General features: G+C 38.3%; 1 protein-coding gene across 1 annotated transcript in view; it reads right to left on the reverse strand.

The window, feature by feature from the left end:
• Positions 1-22,499, reverse strand: part of LOC119791452 (integrin alpha-5-like) — a 112,272-nt gene that overhangs the window by 80,337 nt on the left and 9,436 nt on the right. The window contains exons 2-3 of the mRNA XM_038297559.1: positions 8,942-9,066; positions 2,306-2,406 (exon numbers count right to left, since the gene is read on the reverse strand). Of these exons, the coding sequence (XP_038153487.1) occupies positions 2,306-2,406; positions 8,942-9,066 (226 nt within the window). The remainder of the gene's footprint in view (positions 1-2,305; positions 2,407-8,941; positions 9,067-22,499) is intronic.

Here is a 22,499-nt window from a genome sequence, read left to right on the forward strand (position 1 = left end):
TTTTCTCTTACAGTAGTTGGGAAAGTACGCCCCAAAGATACAATATTCACAAAAAATAGTTTAGCTTCTTTGAGTTATTAAGCTGCTCCAGTAAAGTACAGAATGCTTGCTGCTCTACAGGTAGAAATAAGAAAATATAGAGCGTGAATCTTCCTTTCCATTATGGATACAGCGTCATTTCAGGCTGCTCCATTGGAAGACTGTCATCAGTTTATGTTAGTGCTCCCATGATGCTAACAAAATCAGCAGCATTTGTCAGGGCTCCATTTTTTATCTTTGCTTGATGAAGTTATAATTAGAAACACTCCAATAGGAGATCTTAGGAGGCTGTGCTCTTTCTAATTTAGTCAGGACTGATGGGGGAAACCACTGCAGCAGATCATTTAAACAAAAGATCCTGCTCTAGAGCCTAAACCCCTGTAAATAGGTTTTGAGCTAAGATCAAAAAATGCCACGGAGGTAAAAGTCTATAAATTAGAATAATTGCAACTGCAGCATGTATGGAAAGCCAAAAGTGCCTCAAATTCAAAACATTAAAAAGGCTGTTTTCTACTTGTAAATGTGAACATTCCAATGTGATTTGCAATCCATGCGTGAGATATAAATGAGACAGAAACACTGTCTACTTTTAAGGGTAGGCTTAAAACTTTCCTTTTTGATAAAGCTTATAGTTAGAGTGGCTCAGGTTATCCTGAGCTATCTCTATAGTTATGCCACTATAGGCTTAGAATGCTGGATGACATAGGGACTCCTTTTTTTATCACTCTGATTCACTCTATCTCTGTTCGCTCATTCTGCAGAATTTCTTAGGCAAGGCAAGACAAATTTATTTGTATAGCACAATTCGGTACAAAGACAATGCAAAGTGCTTTACATGATTAAAATACAAGTTCTTAATTCAATCTCTAACATTACGCTTTCTGCTTTTTCTCATAGTACTGTAGCTTCGCCTCTTCTGTTCCTGTTTGGCTGTGACTCCATCCAGGAGAGAAATATCAGCTGCACTGATGCCATCACCACTTTTGTTTATAGATGTTGGAGATCGTGTTTCTGTGGCTGTGTGTTTCCTGGACGAGGCCGCCTGCGGAGCTTGTTTAAAGTTTCCTTTTGTATCTCTGATTCTTTTTGTATCTGCTTCTGTCTCCTTGAACCCCAGTCAACCTCGGCAGATGGCCGCTCACACTAAGCCTGGTTCTGCTGGAGGTTTCTTCCTGTTAAAAGGGAGTTTTTCCTCTCCACTGTCACTACAAGCATGCTTAGTGTGAGGGATTGCCTTTGAGTCAATGAGTCGATGCAATCAACTGGTTTTCCTTAGATAGAAAACTTTGAATCAATGTGACTGTATGATCTGGTGAACTGGAAAGAGCCTTGAGATGACATGTGTTGTGAATTGGTGCTATAGAAGTAAACTGAAATGAATTTAATTTTATTTGAGCATAAATATATAAAAGATGATTGCTAAAAGAAATTTGTCAAAATGTGACTCCAATGCCGATCAGGCTTTAATAAATGAATAATTACTTTTAAAAGGTTATTTGAATGATCAGATAAGCACTTGATTTTAGGTTGATAGTATTATGTAACAAATGTAATTGGCTATTCAAAGAGAAAATTAGCCTAAATGAAAGAACATTTGTTTGATTTTAGCAACAGGCAAAAATTTGTGAAATAAAAATCGTTGTGGTTTTTCAATTTCATCCATGAATTGTGAAAAGATGACCCAACTGAGAAATATCTCTCTTGGACAAGTTTCCAAATATTTTTTTGACAGGCAAGACAATTTTATTGCCAAATAAACAATTCAAATATAATTAAAAAAAGAACATGATAAAGCAGGTAGTAATCTGATCTGGTGAACTGTAAAGTGCCTTGAGATGACATGTGTTGTGAATTGGCGCTAGAGAAAAAAATGAATTGTCTATAATATCTATTTGCGTCATTTTCAAAAAGCTGGAGGATAAAAGGGCGTCGCCACATTCTGACAAACTTAAAGTTTAGACGAGCAGGAGGTCAGAGAAAATAAAAAAAGTCATAAAAAAGCATTCAACACTGAATGAGTTGGTTCAAACAAGATTTTATGACATAGTGCTTTTTGGGATTAAAAAAAAAAACGCAATGTAATAATATGTTAGATAAAAACTTCTTTAGTGTCGAGTTTAGAGAATTTACGCAATATAAAAAACATAAAGTAACCACAAAAGGAAAAATCTCTTCTCTGGAATATATTCAATAAAGAAAAACTCAAATTAACTTTAATTATATGTTTCCAATCCAACAGTAACAACTGCTAGATAACTAGTCTTACCAGGATGCTGCTACCATGGGAACGCACAACAGCTCCAAACCACTGATGGGACTTGAACTCAACTTGAGTGTTCACATCATTTATGTAGAAATATCGGTCACCTGCAGAAACATGGAGAAATAAAGTTGGTCAGGTGTGCTGGTTACAATTTAGCCATCCATCCATTTTCTGTCACGCTTATCCCAAGCAGGGTCACAAGGGGTGCTGGTTCCTATCTCCAGCTGTCTCCGGGCGAGAGGCGGAGTCCACCCTGGACAGGTCGCCAGTCCATCACAGGGCAACACAGAGAGAAACAGGACAAACAACCATTCACGCACACAATCACACCTAAGGAGAATTTAGAGAAGCCAATTAACCTAACAGTCATGTTTTTGGACTGTGGGAGGAATCCAGAGTAACCAGAGAGAACCCACGCATGCCCAGGGAGAACATACAAACTCCATGCAGAAAGACTCCAGGCCGGGAATCAAATCCATAACCTTCAAGGCAGCGATGCTACCAAATATGCCACTTATGAGCCTGTTATAACGTAACCCTAAACTCTAAGTTCAACTTTTCCTGCAGTAAAATCATTTTACTCTGTAAAATCTGTTCAAGATTCAGTTCATATTTGGATTTATTTAATTTCAAGTTGTATTAATCAGAGGAAAGAATCCACTCTTCAGTAAATCACCAGCGGTGTAATTATTGTCAGCCCTGCTGACAACATCACAGCCATCGGGGCAGCACTGCTCTTTCTCATTCCCAAGGGAAGTAACAATTTTGGAGATCATAGAGAGGAGGACCTTCAGCTTTTCACTTGAAAAAAACTTTCTAAATCCTCCAGCGCTGGTTCTACCTTCAAGGATTTAAGTCTAGGAAATGAAATGACCTGAGAGAGCTCTTGATCGTGTTTCTATGTTCATCCTGCCATATGTTTTTTATAATCAATACCCTGCTGACGGTCCCAGTGATGAGCTATTTTCAATCAAATGGCAGAATCCACTAGATTTTGGTCTAAACCCTCCCAGAATTTCTAAGAGTTTATAATGCAATGTACTCTGAGAAAAAACTTCCCCAAGGCTTAGAGATCATTTTCCCACTTATCCAACCTGTCTGGGGCCGTTTCTCAATATGTGTACTTGTGCCTTCTCGTGTAGTTGTGAAATGTCATCAGCCTCGGCCCTAGTACTGTTCCAATTCCAGAGATGGGAAATGTGGAGTCAACAATTCATCTTCATGTCATGTATTTAATCCCCACAGCCAATTAACCAGGTGAGTCCAATCTGCACACGTTGATTCACGGTAAAGATTGGACTCACCTGCTTCAGTGGCTGGGTAGAACAAATTCATGACATGGAGATGACTTGTTGACTCCACATTTCGCATCTCTGTCCAATTCACAAGAACAGAAGACAGAAAACGTACAAAGTCCCTGCATGTTGTTCTCACCCCTCCCTCTCTACCCAGCATGCATCAGAGCAGACTTGTCCGTTCTTGAGATTGACCCTTTCCCAGCATGCACTGCGGCAGCAGCAGCTTTCAATAGAGGGCTAACAGAGCTATTAAGTTAAAAGTTCTCTTTCTGTTGCCGTTGTTCTATAAAAGAACATTTTAAGATCAGTTTAGGCGAGAACATTATACTTTTAAATGTCACTATTTACCAATTTATTGCGTAGTTTAAAAAACAAAATTCCCAATTTGAGAGTACCATAGCTACAGCGTGCTGAATTAATGTTAATGTGTATTTAAAGACATTTCCATTAGTGGAAAAAATTGCAGGGGGGAATATAAAAAAGTCTAATCAACCAAAACTTTCATAACACCCATGCAGTGACCCCCCTAGGGGTCGCGGACCCCCTGTTGAAGACCTCTGCAGTAAGAGTCCAGGAGGAATCACACTCTGATTAAGCTTAGCTACGATGATGGAGAAGGGGATGGAGGTGGGTTGAATCGGTGTCATCTTAGTCAAAGCCAGACATCATATCGCAACCACTGCCTGCCCTTGGGTAGCAGACTGAGTTGTGCACTTGGAGACCTTTTAAGATGAACTCTGAATGCTAATTGGGCTTTGATGGAGGTGTGGTCAAAAGCTGATTGGCCATTTTCCGGAGGCGGATGAGGGTAAGTAATCAGTTTCTTAATTTCAACTTCCGCCTAGGCTTTATATCGCAGTTTAAACCAGCGGTACTTTCAACGCAGAGACCTGGGAATCAGGAACCTTCCCATGGAGAGGGATGGGAAAACACCCTCTAAAAACCTCCTTTTTAATTTAGTAGCATCCTAATAAACTGAGGTGATATTTGAGTTCAACAAACCTACATTCGCAGTTAAAAACATCTTAAAAGTTTATTTGGGGATCCTAGAAAGCAAAGTATTTAAATTTTTATTCATTATTTTTTTCCTCAATCATCTTCTTTCTGACCTACACTGAATCATGGGCAGCGAAGGATAGTCCAGATTTGGAGGAGTCTTTGGAGGATCTGTGTATTGCGATGGCCTTATGCGCAGCAGGGATGAGACTAAAAACACTGAAAAGAAAAATAGAAATTCAGAGACAATTTAGCTTCATTTATTTAAAAGAGATTTCTGAGGTACAAATGATTGCGCCACCAGTGTTTTCATATTAACTAGGCGGTTTTGGCTCATTTTTTATTTAATGTTTAACATGCACATAAAAAGGTAATTAAATGTAAAATTTTCAGACTTTTTGTTCCTCTTTTAATTGCTAGCGAGATGTAGGCTGCTCTCTAGTTTCGTAACCATGTCATTGCTTTTTGTCAGTGTTCCCCATGTGTTGTTGACTTTTTACATGGATGTTTTATGGCTCTTTTCCAGGGTTCTGCAGCTTTACTCTAGTTTCTGTGACATCAAACAGCTTAAAAAGCCTCTTGAAGAAACCATGTGGTTCATGCAACCCAAATGGTTGCTCTCCACTGTCAGGATCTGTTTTTAGATGAGGCCCTGGCAGTAATGCAGGAACAATAATCCCTGGGAATACATGTTGGATGGTCCCGAACAAAGATATGAAATTAAGCAACTTGATTAAAATTCCATCTCCCCCAAAACATTGCATCAAGAAAAACATTCTGCAGAAAGGACTTGCATCAGACCAAAGTGAGGGTTTCAGGAGATTGTGAAACTATAGCAGTTCCCTGGGTCATATAACGAAGCCTGAATTCAAAAAAGCAGCAGGAATCTCCAAGGGAGCAGATAGAAATTCAAACCTTGTTAATGTCCAAACCTCCTTTAGAGTTGTACAGAAAGCCTGTGTTTGTAAACAGTTTTTGGGCGGATAATTATGTACGCTGGGTTTGCGCTTGTTCTGTGTAAACTGCATGCTTAGAAAAGATTACATCATCTGATCCTTAAACGCTGGTCCCCCTCGCTTCCTGTGTTGCTGATTCAGCGATTATTCTCCCAGCATTTTCCTAAGTGTAACTTTGAACTGTTTAAACACATGGGGGCAAGGAGGAAAAAACCTAAATTCTAAAATAACATAAATGTGTTGATAACCTCTATTACCATGTCCGGAGTTGGGTTGGGATTTAGGAATTATTAGGTGTCTGCCGGTGAAGGCTCTATGCCAGGGGTAACTAATTGAAAATCATTGGGGTCCGAATAAAGAAAATCAAAAACCAGTAAAGGTCCAGAGACATTTTTAATTATAATCTGTTACTTTAAACAGAATTTAACACTGAAATACTGAAAGGTTTTATGCATCCATGTTATACATTGAAGCTTTCAAGTCGCAGGGAAATCATATCTAAATGTGAAATCATTGTGGTTTAAATATGTATATAAATGATAGTATCAAGGTGCTACTTTATTATATCTCTTATACTATATCCGTTGGTTGTGCTGTTCTTTTTACATCCCTTTGCAGGTGCTGAAGCAGACTGAAGATGTTTTATCGTTATCTTCCTTTTATCTTCTCTTTCTTTCATCTTTTCTCCTCTTTTTTATTTTCCTTTCCTGTTCTACTTAAATTGCAGTGTCCATAAAATCTCTAATACTTCCTGCATGAATTATAATAAAGCTATATGCATAGATCAAGCGGAACACTATGTCGATTGCCGTAGTGCTCCACTTGTGAAAGCAAAATCAGTTGGGCTCTTTTTGGCATCAAGACAATTATTCTTATTGCCACATCACCAGACAGTACACTGTAAAAAAATAATAACAAATAGGCCTTCGCAGCCCTTCGCTGCCCAGGCCTAATAAATAATAATTATATATGCAATGGTTGAAACAATGGTCTTTGCAGAGTAGTGGTAAGCGTTACAGGTGTATAGTGGGGAGAATTGTTGGCCATGTCCTTGCCAAGTATGTTCTTGAGAAGAACACAGGAAAGTCTGGACCTGGTGAGAACGGGAGCACGCAGCATAAATCTGGGTCAATTGGAACAGAAGCGTACCTGTGACATCACCACACGCTCGACTCATCTGGAGCTGCATTTCACCTCCTGTTATTAATAGTCTCTAGATAATAGTAAATCTTAATTTTTTCATTAAGTGGGGAAATGATAATGAACACAGTCAGATAAACACAAATTACATGAACATTTTGTCAAAAAATAAATAAAAAATCACCATGTTAAAATGAGGAAGTTATGTCCCCTAAAAAGCAGTTGCGCCTCGGGACTTCCCTACCGGTTCTTTTCCTGGGAGCAAGTTACTTACTACTCTTAACTCAAACTGGGTGAAACCACATAAAAACGGACTATAAAAACAGGAGTAAAAAAGTAACAGAGTTTATTCCAGATCAGGTTGTTACAGGACAGAGAAAATGCTTGGAGTTTGCACAGCTGTGGGCTCAAAAAATCACGTCCGCGAGCGTCCGGCAAAGATTGAGCCCCAAACAAGGTCATCTTCTCCTTCTTATAGCTCATGAGTCTATGTGTTGCACCAGGTGGATGCTTAGTTGTCTGTATCAGAAACTGACACGCCATCCATGCCCAAGGATTACAGATAGCTCTCCTCTATCAGTCCAGCTCCAAGATGTGCCCATATCCTGTGTATCTTTAAAAGACAAGAAAGCTGTCCTATTTAGATGACCTCCTTACACAAAGTGACATCCACAATGTGAAGGAAGGCCATCTACTCTCTCTATCTGGCTAACAAAGTAACAATGCACATGATGTATAAAAGAATAAACCTAACAACCATCAGAGCCAACGGTCCTTCACACAATTAATTTGGTAAATGGGTCTTACAGTGGTGCGTAAAAGTATAATGTTCTCGCCTCAAAGGATCTTAAAACGTACTTTTATTGAACAACAGAAAAGAGAACTTTTAACTTAATACTCTGAGCTTTGAGAGCGCTCCATTGAAAGGAGACGTAGGAGACTCATCCACGAGCTCCGACACCAAACTCTCCTCCTCTTCCATGTTTCCGCTGTCCATAGCATTCCTTGAGAGTGTCGTTTCTAAGTCACCAATTTCGTGCTACTTGGTCCCAATAGAATTTTCCATTGGGAACGCTCCAGAGGGCTTTACCATATTAACAGGAGAAAAGTCGCAAGTGAATTTAGACACTGCTGTCGGACAACATGCGGTAATTTATGAATATTTTAAATCACAATAAGTAATGCACTCAACAGCTATGGCCTGTATGCAGGTTCACCATAGAAGACTCCATTGCTGAAGAAAGAACATGTTGAATCTCGTTTAAAGTAAGAAAATTTAGACAAGCCTGTGAAATACTGGGAGAATACAGTCTGGTCAGATGTGACAAAAATTGAACACATAATACGCATCATGTTTGGAAATCAAAAGGCACTGCCATCCCCCCAAATTCACCATACCAACAGGAAAGTTTGGAGGTGGGATGATCATGGCGTGAGGCTGTTTTTCAGCATGTGGTTCTGGCAAACTTCAAATAATTGAAAGAAAGATTAATGGAAAAATCTAGAGAGACATTATTTATTAAAAAATCTGCTGCCATCTACCAGGATGATAAAGATGAAACATGGGCGGACAAAAAACAGGTCCATCCCTTAATAATAAAAAAATATAGCTCGTTGTTGGCCTACAGAACCTGGTACTGGTCCATGCCTCTGAAAAGGGAGTTGTTTGGGTCGTTGTTGGCCTGGCTAAATAGGTGAGATATTTTGGTCTCCTGCATGGCAATGGGGATTGTGACGATAGCGGGAAGGAATCAGCTCAGTTTCTGCGATGTAGGTTTTCGAGAGCTGAAACCTGAGTCCACCCTATCTGTTTAAGGTTCTTCCTTCCTACACACCCCTTTTAAACCACCTGTCTTCTTTGTCCAAAATGTGAACATTCTGGTCCTCAAACGCGTGTCCTTTCTCCTTGAGGTGTAGTTGGACAGCAGAATCTTGTACGGAGACAGAGAGGAATGCTCTGATCTTCATATTGGAGAAACCAAACAACCTCTCCAAAGATGCATGGCTCAAACCAGGCGAGCTACCTCCAGAGCTACAGAGTCTGGCGAGCTACCAGACTCTGCTGTCCACCTACACCTAAAACTAAACAGCGAAATCAGGTCATACAACTTTGGAAATGTCAAAATATGTGGCAAGATAGGAAATAGTGAGATAGCAGCTAAAATAGTTCAACATTTACCTTTGACTGCCCAAGTAAACACACATCTATTAGTTATTGGGCAAATAAATCATGAATAAAATCCTCATACCTTGATGGTCAAAGCTGACTGCGCTGCAGTTATTCTGGCTCCAGGAGCACTGGTACACCGCTCCTCCTTCTGTAATGTTCAGCTGGCTGGTGTTGGCTTTAGGAGCTCCAATCAGGATACTGATACTAGACAGGAGAGAAGTAAACAGTGTTGGCAAATATAGAAACAAACACTACATTCAAACAACAAAGTGTAACTTTTTGACCACTAGGTCAAAAAGTTACACTTTGCTAGGAGCGCTAGACCTGCAGAGTAAAAAAGAAGCAAATGTTCTTTTTTTCATCAAGGTACTGAAGGAACTGGTAACAGCTAAGCAAATAGTAGAATTAAGTGTTGGAACAAGAGAGGTGAGAGTGAATGCGCCACCTACTGGCTGGGAGAAGTTAAACTAGCTATTATCTTACCACATTTTGCTGCATTCACTATTGCAAACTACCCAGATTGGAGTTTGCATTGTAAAATAGTTCAGGCTAAGTCAGATTGGATGTAGCTCAGGGGTCTTCAACGTACACTGTTAGATTTGACTGGGCCATTCTAACATTTGATCCGAACAACTCCACAGTAGCTCTGGTTGTATGTTTAGAGTTGTCATCCTCGTAACCGGAGAGCCTTTGCCCTCCACCCCTGTCTTAAAGCAAACTGTAACCTTTAGCCACCAGGGGGAGCTTGACCTGCCACCTCCAGGTTTAGTCCCTTTGAAGTCTCCTGGTAACACTGCAATGTTCTAATACTAAGCAGTCTCCCTCTGTGCTTTGAAATCTAATAGCAGACCACTCTGGACCAGCAGATTGAGAAGTCGAGAAGTACATGAAATCCTGCTTTGTTCATCCAAAACATCCAGTTTTGTTTGATTAATTAGGTAAAGAGGTGGAAAATCATTAAGAACTACTAAAATGTATAAAATCCAAAGCATCTTACAATCACTCAACCAAGAGAGTGAAGGTCATCAGGTACAGACAATAGTTCATGGGTATATAGGACAACCAGAACTTGACATTTTGGGTTCAGATGAAAGAATACCGACTGTGATTAACTAATACCACAGCAGCTAGATGTCTGAGCTGGCCGATCATGTTTTTCAAACTGCTTTCACTTCCTTCACATATCCATCAGTCACAATGTGGTAGCCCTGTGCTACTGTAGGCATGTCAGCTTCTTGCACATCCAAGCATCACTGATCTAGAAGGACCAAAGTCAATTTAAATTAAACCATGTATTTTATGCACTTCAAACTGTAGATTAACTGTTTTCTGTTTGTCATATATTTACAATAAAAGACAAGTAGAGAACGGTGGTCTTAAGCTAAAATTAAAAATAATGACATCACAGGCTTCTGGTTATATGGGCTTGTAATGTTTTATGAGCAATTTCCAAGTGTTACATCTGTGTAGAGGTTTAGTCTCTGCCACATTTACTACCTTGTTACAGCTTTAATTTTAACATGTAGTGAAAATACAAAGTCTTAAAGCCTTAACTTGTAACAAAGTGCTGACACAAACAGCCACATTTAAACCAGCATAAAACCATTAGCTGATTGAAATGAACATTTAGTAATCCCTAAACTATTTAATCTAGGTCGTGCAGTGGAGGCATTTTAATATATATTCTTAAGGAAAACATAAAACTTCCTGGTGAAAATTAAATTAAAGAGCAGTAGTTGAATGAATGGATTTCAAATCTTCATGTAATTGGATTGTTTATCAATTAGAATGCAGATGTTTCCATTAACTCCTGTGAGCATCACCTTCGGAAGCCCTTAGGCAATATTTAGACAGCAGCCTGAAGTGACCCCAATACCATTTTTTCACTCATATGCGATCTGTATCTGATCTTTTCATGACAGTCTGAACAACACAGATTTGATATTCCAAAACCCTAACCCTTTCTCAATTCAAAATGTCAGGAATAGTTCGCATATGATACAACTATCATTGGTCTGGTCCAGGACGGTACCAGACATGCATAATGTCAGCTTCATCCACATAAAACTCTTTCCTCCATTTCTTTATGGGCTTTGCTTTGTGCGATGGTGCACAGACTTATTGGAAAATTTTCTGTTTTTGAAATGTTCCCACAAAGTTGGAAGCATGGGATTGTCCAATATCTCTGGATGCTAAAGGATTCAACGTTCCTGTCATTGGAACTAAGTGGCCAAGCCCAACTCCTGAAAAAGAAGCCCATAGCATGATCCATCCCCTACCAAACCTTGCCACAAAACACTCAGACAAGTACAGTCAAACACTTGTGGCCATGGAATTAATTAGGACGCCTGCTCTCAACCATTTGAATTGATGAGCAAATGCTTTTTGCAACAAAGTTCAGTGTCCGATGTTTAATACAAAAAAGGAGTTGTGTGAATATGTTAATATAATTTTTTTCAACCATCTAAACTAAAATGTAAAAAAAATAATAATAATAAAGCTGGCAAAAGAATGTTTCACATTTATGATAGTTTCTTACTTTCTGACCTAACTTTCACTTAGAATCACACAAATAATCAGCACATTTTAAGATGATGCTACATGTTATTCCAGGAGAAGTTTCAAGTCGACAACAAAACGTGATTCTATAGGTTTCATTAGAGAGAAAATGTTTTAACCCATACAAATAATATATTGAACTGAAGTGTCCTACCATGACTATGAAGCTGATCCCAGTAGGAAATTAGTCCCTAACTCTGTAGGGGCAGTGATAGCCATGCCAGTCCAGTGACTGACTGCAGTTCTACTGTAAGGTGCCTTGGTCAGGATCAATGACCGGCTTACCTGACATGTAACAACCATACTATGCATATTGGCTTAGTTTAATAGATTATATTAATTAGGCTATGTATGCTTCCAAAAAAAAAAAAAAAAACACCATCCCCCTTCTTTTTTTACAACTAGACTACTGAATATGGACCAATATATATAATGAAATACTAAAAATTTGAATTTTTCATGAAAAAGATAAATGTACCATGAAACATGTAGAGGTAACATGTAGGGCTGGGCGATATAGAAAAAAAGCTTATCGATAAAAAAAAATGCATATTGATCGATATCGATAATTATTGAAAAGATTTGAAACCATATTTTATGTGCAGCTCTGCCTGGACTTTTTATAATATTGCTAAATGATTTAATTTTAATAAAAAACACAAACACAGACTTTGAATTAAATCTTTATTTAACCAACTTTTTTAACCATAACAGAATTGTTTTAAAGAAAAATAACTTAAGAGACCTGAGTTATGTTATTCAATACTGACAAAGAATAAACTAAAGTGACCAGAAAAGTGACCAAAATAAATAAACAAACAAATGCCCCCCCACCGCCGCCGCCGCCCCCATTCTTCTAAGCTGAACCTGGTTCAGCTTAGTTTCCTGCTTTAACCTGAGTTATTACTTTGAAGTTGCTGGCCCCTCAGCATTTTTATCTCAATTGTTAGAACTACGTGGGAAACTGCCGAGAACTGAAAATATATATATATTCTCCCGAAATTCCCGAAGATTCCTCGGATGAGAGCCGTGTCGGGGATTACACAGCTCGTACTCCTGCGGGTGTGAGCGGCTGAGATGATAAAAAAAAGTTGGTTGTGTTATCAGACACATTTTACAGATTGTTTTTTGTCCAACTTGCCATGACCGAAATACTGCCAGACTGTCAAACTACAAAAACCTTTCTTTGGAACAATTTCCTCCACCTCTCCTTGCTTCGACATCTTCATGTGCTCTGTGTTGTGGTTTGAGAGTGCGGCGTTTTGTGACGGCGTGCCTGGGTCTGCGATTGTGATTGGTTGGGAGGAAGTAGGGATTAGCATAAACCTACATGCTAGGCTAAAATGAGAAGGAAGGAAAACTGCGTTTCTTTTTTATCGAACTTTTATCGACTCTCTTTTTTTCTATTGCGCCACACGATATATATCGTTATTGAATTATCGCCCAGCCCTAGTAACATGTATATTTAAAAACAAATACAGACTGTCCCGTTCCCGCCAGTCTGTTGCATTGTTACTTTTGCAGTCATCGGCTGAAATGTTTTAGTTCGAGTTTTTAGGTAAGTGCTTCAAAAACATCAAGTTTTGTGATTTGGAACAGTATAAATAAAATAAACTCCACTCAAGGTAAAAGCTGAGATATAAATAAATCATTTAATCGCTTGAAGAATAATATAAAAAGGATTAATTTTGACCGAAAAGACAATTTTTTTTTTGTCTGAATCAAGTTCAGACTCAGAGTGAAGAAAGAATTTTCCTTTTTATTTAGCAAATGTAAACTTTATGTTTTTTGATTATATATCAAATTTAGATTAAATGATTCAGGATCATGTATAAGCTACGGTAAAGATTGTTTTTATGCCCATGATGTGCTTCTTAGGTCAGCTCATGCCTAGGATTCTCTACATGGTGCAATGATAAAAGGTCAAACACAGGCAATCTAACTGTAAATGTCAGAGTAGCTGTAATATGACATTTAGCAGGCTGCTGACCTCTGGATCTCCTAAATCCTCTGTAGCTTGTTATCTCTGTCTGTCAGCTCTGTGGTGTTACTGGAGCTTACACAGTGAAAAGCTCAGCTAACAGCTGAGAAGCACAGTGGTGAATGTGGACCAAAACAATCCAGCGGTAGACCACATCAACAAAACCACTTCCTGAGAGATGGTTAAAAAAATATCTGTAGTTCAAGTTATTCCATGTTGGTTTACCAGTTTCAACACATTCTACATTGTAATAAATAAACGGTATAGGCAAAATTTTGTAAATGTGCATCTTTTGATGTTTTTATTTTATTACATGGTAATTTGACTACTCAGTGTCAAACTTTGTGGTATGTGAGCTGGAACAAAGCGCAGACAGGGTCTTGGTAGGTGGATGAAAATAGAGGGATCTGAATGAAAATAAACAACAAACAGCAACAACCATAAACTCGGAAAACAAGACATGGAGCTCAGGCCGTAAAAAAGGATTGATATATGAGAAATAAACGCATTTTGAAGGACAGTGAACAAAAATTTGAGGTGAACAGATGGATCTTAAATACAGAGGAAAGTTTAGTTAATACCCATTTATCACTTTAGTTTATCCCTTTAGTTTTGTACGAAATAACTATTTAATTACTTACTTTTTGGTGTTTTTTTTAAACGTATGGTGATCTGACCGTAAATAGTTTTTTTCTACACAATTAAAGGGATAAACACCTGTTGAGGTAGTTTAAAGTAGGGATGCACGATATTGGGATTTTGGCCGATATGCCGATATTTTAAAACTCATGTAGCCGATAACCGATATCAATACTGATGTTAAAGCTGGACAAAAATAAGTAGTCATTGAAAATAGCAGTTTTGTTATCCATTTCTGACACTTTGAAAAATAATATACTCAAATATATTTTCATATGCTGATATCAAATTGATTTTTAAAAACGCGGTATCGATCTATTTAACTTTAAAAATCTCGTGAAATTGAATCGTTCTGTTACAAACTCTCGTGATATTTTGCAAATTCTTGTGAGATTTTGTTAGTAAAATAGATCGATACCGCGTCAATATATCAACATATAAAAATATGGCAAAATTTTGTGAATTTTCGGGGGATTTCGTAGCATAACGATGACATATAGCAATATTTCATTAGTAAAAGAGATTGATATGGTGTTTTTAAATGGCAATATATCAGCATATGAAGATATTGTGATATTTTAATGTATCAATATTTTTTCCCTCGTCTTTAGAAGTTTTTAGGTCTGTAAAAAATAAGTTTTTGAGGAAGAAGAAGTAGTAGTATTTTTTTTATTTTTTAGACTTTAGAAACTCAGAAGCTGATCAAATATCGGGTTAAATATCGGTGGGGTGGCCGATGTCCGATATTCAGTTTTAAGGCCGATACCGATAGGGGGCCGATTATATCGTGCATCCCTAGTTTAAAGTCTATTTTTTGTACAAAACTAAAGGGATAAATGCAAACCTGACATCTTGCGCATGGGTATCGACTATAGGTATGCTGGTCTGACGGGGTAAGCTCATCTGACTGAACACTGTGCATACATTGTGCGATTTATAGTCAATCGTTGCATGCAGCTACAGCTCAAACTGTACAACGAAACTGCAGGGTTTAAAAGTTCACAGCTCAAGGACTGTCCTCACACTGCACGTTCAAAAACAACATGTCGGACTGAGCGCCGAGAGATGGAGCTGGATGGACTCGTCAATCTGGAAGAAGAAGAACTCCCTTGTTTGCACATGTGCAGTGCTCGAGGTTTGGGCAAATCGTCTCATAGCTCTGCTTCAACAGCAGGATTTGTCCACAAACACCTCAGGACAGCTGAAATGAATATCAAACATTTTAGATTTTCTCCCGACCTCACGATTCCTGATGGAGGCGGTCGTGAGAGGCTGATCACCTATCATTACCTCCTATATACTGCATGGCACAGGATGCACGAGGAGGCCGAAACTCGAAAATATTATCGCACAACTATAGAATCTGCCCGAAAATGGCATGAAATCGTACAGTTTTCCCAGCTTTAGAGAAGAACAAGGAGCAGCTGAGGCAGAGTCTGAGGGAGGAAAACTAATTAACACAAACAAAGACAAAAAGACAAGCACTACCCTAAACTAGAATAAACAGTAAACTAAACACAAGGAAGAACTGAGAAACTAAACATTATGGCAAACTGTAGAGACAAAAAATAAAGAAAGAAAAAAATCAGATCATTAAAATGTTGAAATTAATTTTTTTATCCATTGCCTGAATCAACACTACATCTAATTTAATGAAAATAATTAAATTTAGACATCAGATGAGGCTAATAAGTGATTCAAGTTGTGAAGTAATGGGATAATTATTTAAATGCAAGATTTACAGAGAAGACAACAGCTTTTCACGAGTTAAACAACCTTCAGGAGAGACTAGCTGGAGATGCTGTCATGAGAGAGTAACAATAAACATGGGGAAAATCACTAGATTTGTCTCTATCTACTTTTTTGGAGAGAAAAAAAGTTACTCTGGGCGTCTGAAAAGTCCCTAAATATTGTGAAAAGGTCACTAATTTGGCAAAATTGGACTGTAGTCTCCCGTTTCCCTTCACAGCACTCTGTAAACACCAGTAAGCTTCACACACCAGCAGCTAAACAGCAGGAGACAGGAAACAGCAATGTTGATTTATCAAAATAAAGTTCATTCATAATGGTTTAATTTTTATATCTGGTCATTATTAGAATAAGTGTGCAAATATACAGTATGTTATATGATATGCTTTACTGTGTTCAGCATTTTCATGTAGTGGAAACCTTGATGTGTCATGATGTGAAATCATTTTACAGTCATGAGTTAATTTAGCCAAAGCAAAAAACAAGAATTTGGGGTTTTCTTTTAAAACTATGGTTTAAAAAGAATTTATATACCCTGTCAACAGGGAGTTGATTGATGGGTAAGATTACAGAAAATATGGGATAGAGATGTTTGTATATTATCTTTGTAAAAGATCTTTGTAAAATATATGCTGCAGCTGTTTGACTGAGCATGGATCTTAACATTCTGAATCTATCAAATATTCTTAAGGGGTTTTAAATGAAAATTCTATTTTTTATTCTGTTTATTTATATAGCGTCAATTCACAACACATGTCTCATAAGGCACTTTACAGTTCACTTACAATTCATCCAGTCAAATTGATTCAAAGTTTTCTATCTAAGGAAAATCAGTTAATTGCTTTGACTCATCACACTCACACTAAGCATGCTTGTAGCGACAGTGAAGAGGAAAAACTCCCTTTTAACAGGAAGAAACCTCCAGCAGAACCAGGCTCAGTGTGAGCGGCCATCTGCTGAGGCCGACTGGGGTTCAAGGAGACAGAAGTAGATATACAAAAAGCAGCTGTAAAAGGCGGCCCCGTCCAGGAAACACACAGCCATGCAGACGAGCTCCGAGCCAGCTCCCATGTCAGAGGATGAAGAGACATCTATAAACAAAGGTGTTGATGACAGCAGCACAGCTGATATTTCTCTCCAGGATGGTGCCACAGCCTAACATGAAAGGTCCGGTCAAAGTACAAACTTTTGAAAAACTTTTGAAATTACTTTAAGTATGAAATTATCCATACTGTTCAATAAATGACAACTGTTTTTAATTAATAGTAATTTTCATGTGAATGTACTTTACTGGAGGCATCCATGTTTGTCAAAGAACACTACTGCCACCTACTGGTTTGTGACATCACGGTGTGGTATCGGCTGTTGATCAAGTCCCAGTGCTGTATCTGGTGTTTGTCACAACGCGCTATTATCCAAGATGGCGACGACCAGTGCACTATGCGAAACAGAGAGTAACAGATAATGACGTGTTTTTTCTTTGGCCAGAAGTTTGATGGCAAATCCTCCCTCTTCAAGTTGGCGATCCAACGACGAAGCCGTCCGTGGAGGATCAGGAATTGGAAAGGTGAAATAACTTTATTTTTCACTTTTACAAAATGTATTCCAACATCCAGCTGCCATGCACGTGGGTATTGTCAGTTTCACTATAGCTCTGGTGAATTTCAATGGTGAAGTCCTCTGGAAATCTTCAATAATTGTTGTTGATTGCAGATGTGTCTAGTAGTTCCCATTGATTTAGCTTGTAAAGCGGGGAGAATGGCGCTAGGCTTACCGCACCGTGACGTCACTGCTGGAAGATGGCAGGAGGGAGGGGTTACTATATTTGGGGAAAAATGGCCGCTCCCAGACTTTTTTGATCGCAATGAAAAATATTGTTTTTTACTTTTTTTACTGATTAATACTAAATTCATTAAATCACTGTGAAAATATTAGTCTTGGGTATAAATAATGATCCATTGATTATTCCTAGCTGATCAGACTTTTCCTTTGAATACAGCTGTCTCTAAAGGCCTGCCCCAAAAAAACCACCTCAAAGGTTATAACTTTATGGACAAAAGTGACTGATGACAAAAACAGAACTGTTCTCCGCCCATCCCCCAGCTTGTCTGGACATATAAGTGGAATATTTAAATGGAAGGATATCCCTTGTAAAACACTCACCCTGTGGCCACAGAAAGCAGCCATGGTGCAGGCTTTCAGTGGGCCTCTTTATCAAAAGCTACTCGACTTATTCCCCCCACCAACCTCCTGTGATCTCTGCACGTGTGGAGTCATAACTTATACCACTGAGTCATTGAAAAGCACTAGTAATGAAAACTTTACAGCCAACGATAGGCTCCTTAACAATAAGCTGTGTATTAGTGGAATGATGGATGCATCTGCTGAGACCTGAAGCAGGATTCCTTTCCTTTAAGTCATGTTCACGGGAACATCTGCACACAGAGCACTGACTCAGGGAGGGTCAGACAACAAGTAACATGCAATTTCCCACAAAATGTATTTCAAGAAAACATGTTTAAAAAGAAAAAAAACAACATGTTCATTATGTTCAGTCACAGTTATCAGGAAATTGCAAACATATACATCAGTAAATCATACTTATATCGATGAAGTCTATAAACTAAAGGATTTAATTAGTTTTTTGTGCTAAAAGCTGGTCTTATATAATGCAAAAAATTTATCTTTTAAAAGGATCCATCCATTTTCCGTCACGCTTTTCCCTGCTGAGTCCCATCCAGGAAGCTTTTTCAATTCAAAATGGCAGAAATAGCATTGAGTTCCAGGCTGCAAATTGAATGGGTCTGCCCATTAGGCATGGGTGGTTTAGAACTTTCCAGAGATCAGATGAAGATATTGTAAAAAAATCGATATTGTCAGTGAAAGTTCTTTAACCTGTCCAAACATATACATTATTGTTTTGGCTTTATAGATTTAACGTTGGGAAAAAAAAATTGGAAAAAGTTTTTTTTTTTTTTGCATTGATTTATTTTGGAATCCTTTTATTTGTTTACACTTTTTTGGGTCTTTAAAATACCTGAATTCACACATCTGTGTGATGCAACATATTTAAACATTAAGATGTTTTGATCCAACAGTTATTATCCTCTTTGTTTTTACCAAATATGTTTTTACATTTAGGCCCCGTCCACACGAAGTCAAAACGAACACGAAACGCTGATATTTTCCAAAAAGTTTGCCGTAAAGACGGAGACGTAAAATAAATGTGAGCGTCCACACGAATGCATGAAAACGCTGCAAAATGTATGCCAGGCCTGTAAGTGGCGCTGTGGTGCCAAAGCAAAAATAAACGACGAAATGTTGGGCATGCGCACTAATATTTATAAATGGTTGCCCTGCGGGTCCATTTTCGTGGTTAAGTCAAATTCAGGTGCTGAACTATGTCGTCGATATTGCTCTGTTCTTCCTGGAGATATTCCAGAAGAAGAAGATTCTGTTGTAAGCCCGACAGCAGGGTGAGTAGCATTAGCAGCAACGGCGCCATTGTTGTTGTGATACTGTGTCGCGCATGCGTGTTTAGAGGCGACGCTATGACGCATGCGTGTAAAAAAAAAATGCGGTTAGAGGGTAAAGATGGAAACACGAAAACGGCTTTTCGAAATCTTCCCACTCTGAAGGCTGAATAAAAAAAAGATTGTTTACAGACCCCCGAAAAGCTGGCTTCGTGTGGATGAGAGGCTGGTTTGGTGAAAAATTTGTGCGTTTAGGCCAGGGTTCGTCTTCGTGTGGACGGGGCCTTACTTGAGTAACTTCTTGGATGACTCAAAGTGCTTTTACTCTTACCTGAGGACAAGTCTAGGGCAAACTCTACCCAAATCTGCTTAAATGACCCATTCCAGACTCAATGACTCGATCATTTGATCTAAATGAGTTTGTGCTAAGTTGCAAAGACGGCGGCAAGTTGGCAAACACATTTTCTGAAAGACCTGCAGCTATAATTGTAGGTTAAGTACTTTGTTTTCGCATGTCACAGAAAACCGGTAGAATAGGTAAATGTTGACATACTACAAAAGGTGACCAAGTTCAACTGTTGTCAATTATAAGTAAATGTAGCTGATGGTTTGAAGGATGTGTTGATTCGAGGTCAGCATTTTGAAGGCTGAAGGTAATCAGGATGACTGTCAGAATTTTATATTCATGCATGTTGGCTTGATCTGAAATATTTAGGTAAGACCTAACATATCCTGACATATCTTCAGATTGTGCCTTTGCCGTCTAATGATTTCCATAAAGCAATCACTGGCATCAGCCCAGATGATGCTCTCAAACAGCGAGTAACAATTTGCACATCTCAGATATTTGTGAGAATGCACTGTGAAAGAGAACTGCAAACTTAAGTGGACTTTTCACTGGCCAAAAACAAACCCACCCATTTCTTTTTTTCTGACCGCAAATGTGTTCATAAACCACTGTGACATGTTTCTACCAGGAATAAACTATGTTGAAAGCCTTTTTCCTCATGCACAGATGATAACACCAGATTTCTGAGCAGTTTTTGCCAAGGACATCCAAAAAGCCTTTCAGCTACTGTAAAAGGTTTGTTTTATTATACCTTTCTGATGTAGATTCCCCTGATGTTTTTCCCCCAAAGATTCGAGCTCAAGGTAAAGCATGACCAAAACCAAAGCTGATGTCTCCCAATATGAAAGAAAACACGCTTATGCAGATATCATAGCAATCAATACAAATAGCACTTTACTTTACTGTCAAAAAACTCTAAATCATTTCTCACAATAATGTCATGGTTTTGGTTGAGGTTTTGAGGACCCAAACGCAGAGGTGAGGAGGGAGAGGTGAGTCCTGTACATTTAATGAGATTGCTCACAGGCAACTGAGGCAGGAATCTACACATCCAACATAAAAGTACACAAAAACCAGAACGATAGAGACGTCAGGGAAAACATGCTTGAAGAGCCAGGGAAAGACAAGGAACAGCACTGATGAAATATACAGGGAGAGTTTATGTGGGGGACTGAACAAAGGCAGGACTAATGAGCTGACTGGGAGCAGGCGTGAACAGAGGACTCTAGAAGGGAGCTAGGGAAAAGGAGATCAACGCAAGAGGGCAACGGAGGCAGAACTCAAATATATCCGGAAACCACAACAAAACAGGAATTAAACAAATAAAACTAGAAAACAAAGCAAAACCTGGATCAATGTGAAACTGAAAACTCAAAAGAAAACCAAGACCGTGACAAATAATTCCTAAAGATTAATTGATTTAAGCTAAGATCAATAAAATAAGCAAAAACATGGAAACATTTTTAAACGCAAGGCAAGTTTATTTCTATTGCACGCAAAGTATTTTGGAGGATTTTCGAAACATTTTTAAAAGACCCGCCCTCACCACTTTAAAAGAAATGCACATGCGAGATAATTCACGAGCCCATTTCTCTTCGTGCACGCTCTGTTTAGAAGTTGCTTACTGTGCTGTGTCCGAACGTCCGCTCTAACGCCTAAATCCCTCAATTCCTATATAGAGCGGGGAATATATAGTCGACTTTATAGTAAAATCAGTTAACTTCCCATTCGGACAAATGATCAACACTTTTACTACTTTTTTGGCTATGGCGACAGCGAGCCGCTGTGACAACAAGTCACATTTGCTTTGCGAGAAGAACTCTCCATGCAAAGCATTCTGGGATATATCTGCCTCTTCTGAGGCTTTTCTTTTCTTCTAATACACTTTGTAGACACTTTTCCTCTTCCTCTGCCGTTTTCAAAAAATGTGGTGAAAAAGGTGATCTGATCAAAAAGATTCTTAATCTTGAGAATCAGGAATCATGTCATTTCTTGAAATTTGGATCATTACTGAGCTCAATTTCATATATAATACTTTTTCATATGTGTTACATCTATATGTGTCTATAGCAAAATGGAAGTCACAAAGAAAATCTCTGCTTTACAACTAAAAGTCTGAATGGATCTTTATAAATAAAGGTTTAAATCTTCAGTGTAATTATCTATGGTTCGATATGTAACAATACAAGCTAACAGTGTTAGCGATACTGAATTTGATGTAATTATGGGAAAATAATCTACTTTCAGTCACTATGAATGTACGTACACCCCAACCCAGTCTCATGGGAAAATGTACCCCCACTACGTTGGTCCACACTGCAAAACGTAGTGGAGGTACATTAATGGCCATTTTTTTGTGGTACTGTTACGTTTCTTCTGCCTATACGCTTTCTATTGTTTTACGTCATAGTCACGTGACTTTCAAGATTCCAGCTGGGAGAAGAAAAAAATATATATAGATGGCCGACATTCGCTCATTTTTTTGTGGAAAGATTAATAACTTGAGTTTGTTTTTGCATTAAAATGAGTTTTGATTACATTTCTAGTGATAAATGTATAGTTTGTTGCCAGAATATTTACTCAGGGAATGTACATATTCACTTGCTTGTTCGTTTCTTGCAAAGATTTTTCAAGATAATGTGAAACTGAAACGTTTTGGTATAAACATGGCTGAGATTTCTCTAACTTTTAGTGGGAAAATCAATAATTTCAATCAGTTGCTGCATTTAAATGGGTTTTGATTACATTTATAGCGAGAAGTGTAGGGTTTATTTACATAATATTTACTTAGTGAACATACATAATCACCTGCTTGCTAGTTTTTGCTACGGGTTTTCGGATCTCGTCAGGATTATGTGAAATTGCAACATTTTGGCTGCTACCCATC

The sequence above is a fragment of the Cyprinodon tularosa genome, unplaced genomic scaffold, assembly GCF_016077235.1.
Source record: "Cyprinodon tularosa strain WSP-4 unplaced genomic scaffold, ASM1607723v1 ctg390, whole genome shotgun sequence".
In the NCBI taxonomy this organism is placed as follows: domain Eukaryota; kingdom Metazoa; phylum Chordata; class Actinopteri; order Cyprinodontiformes; family Cyprinodontidae; genus Cyprinodon; species Cyprinodon tularosa.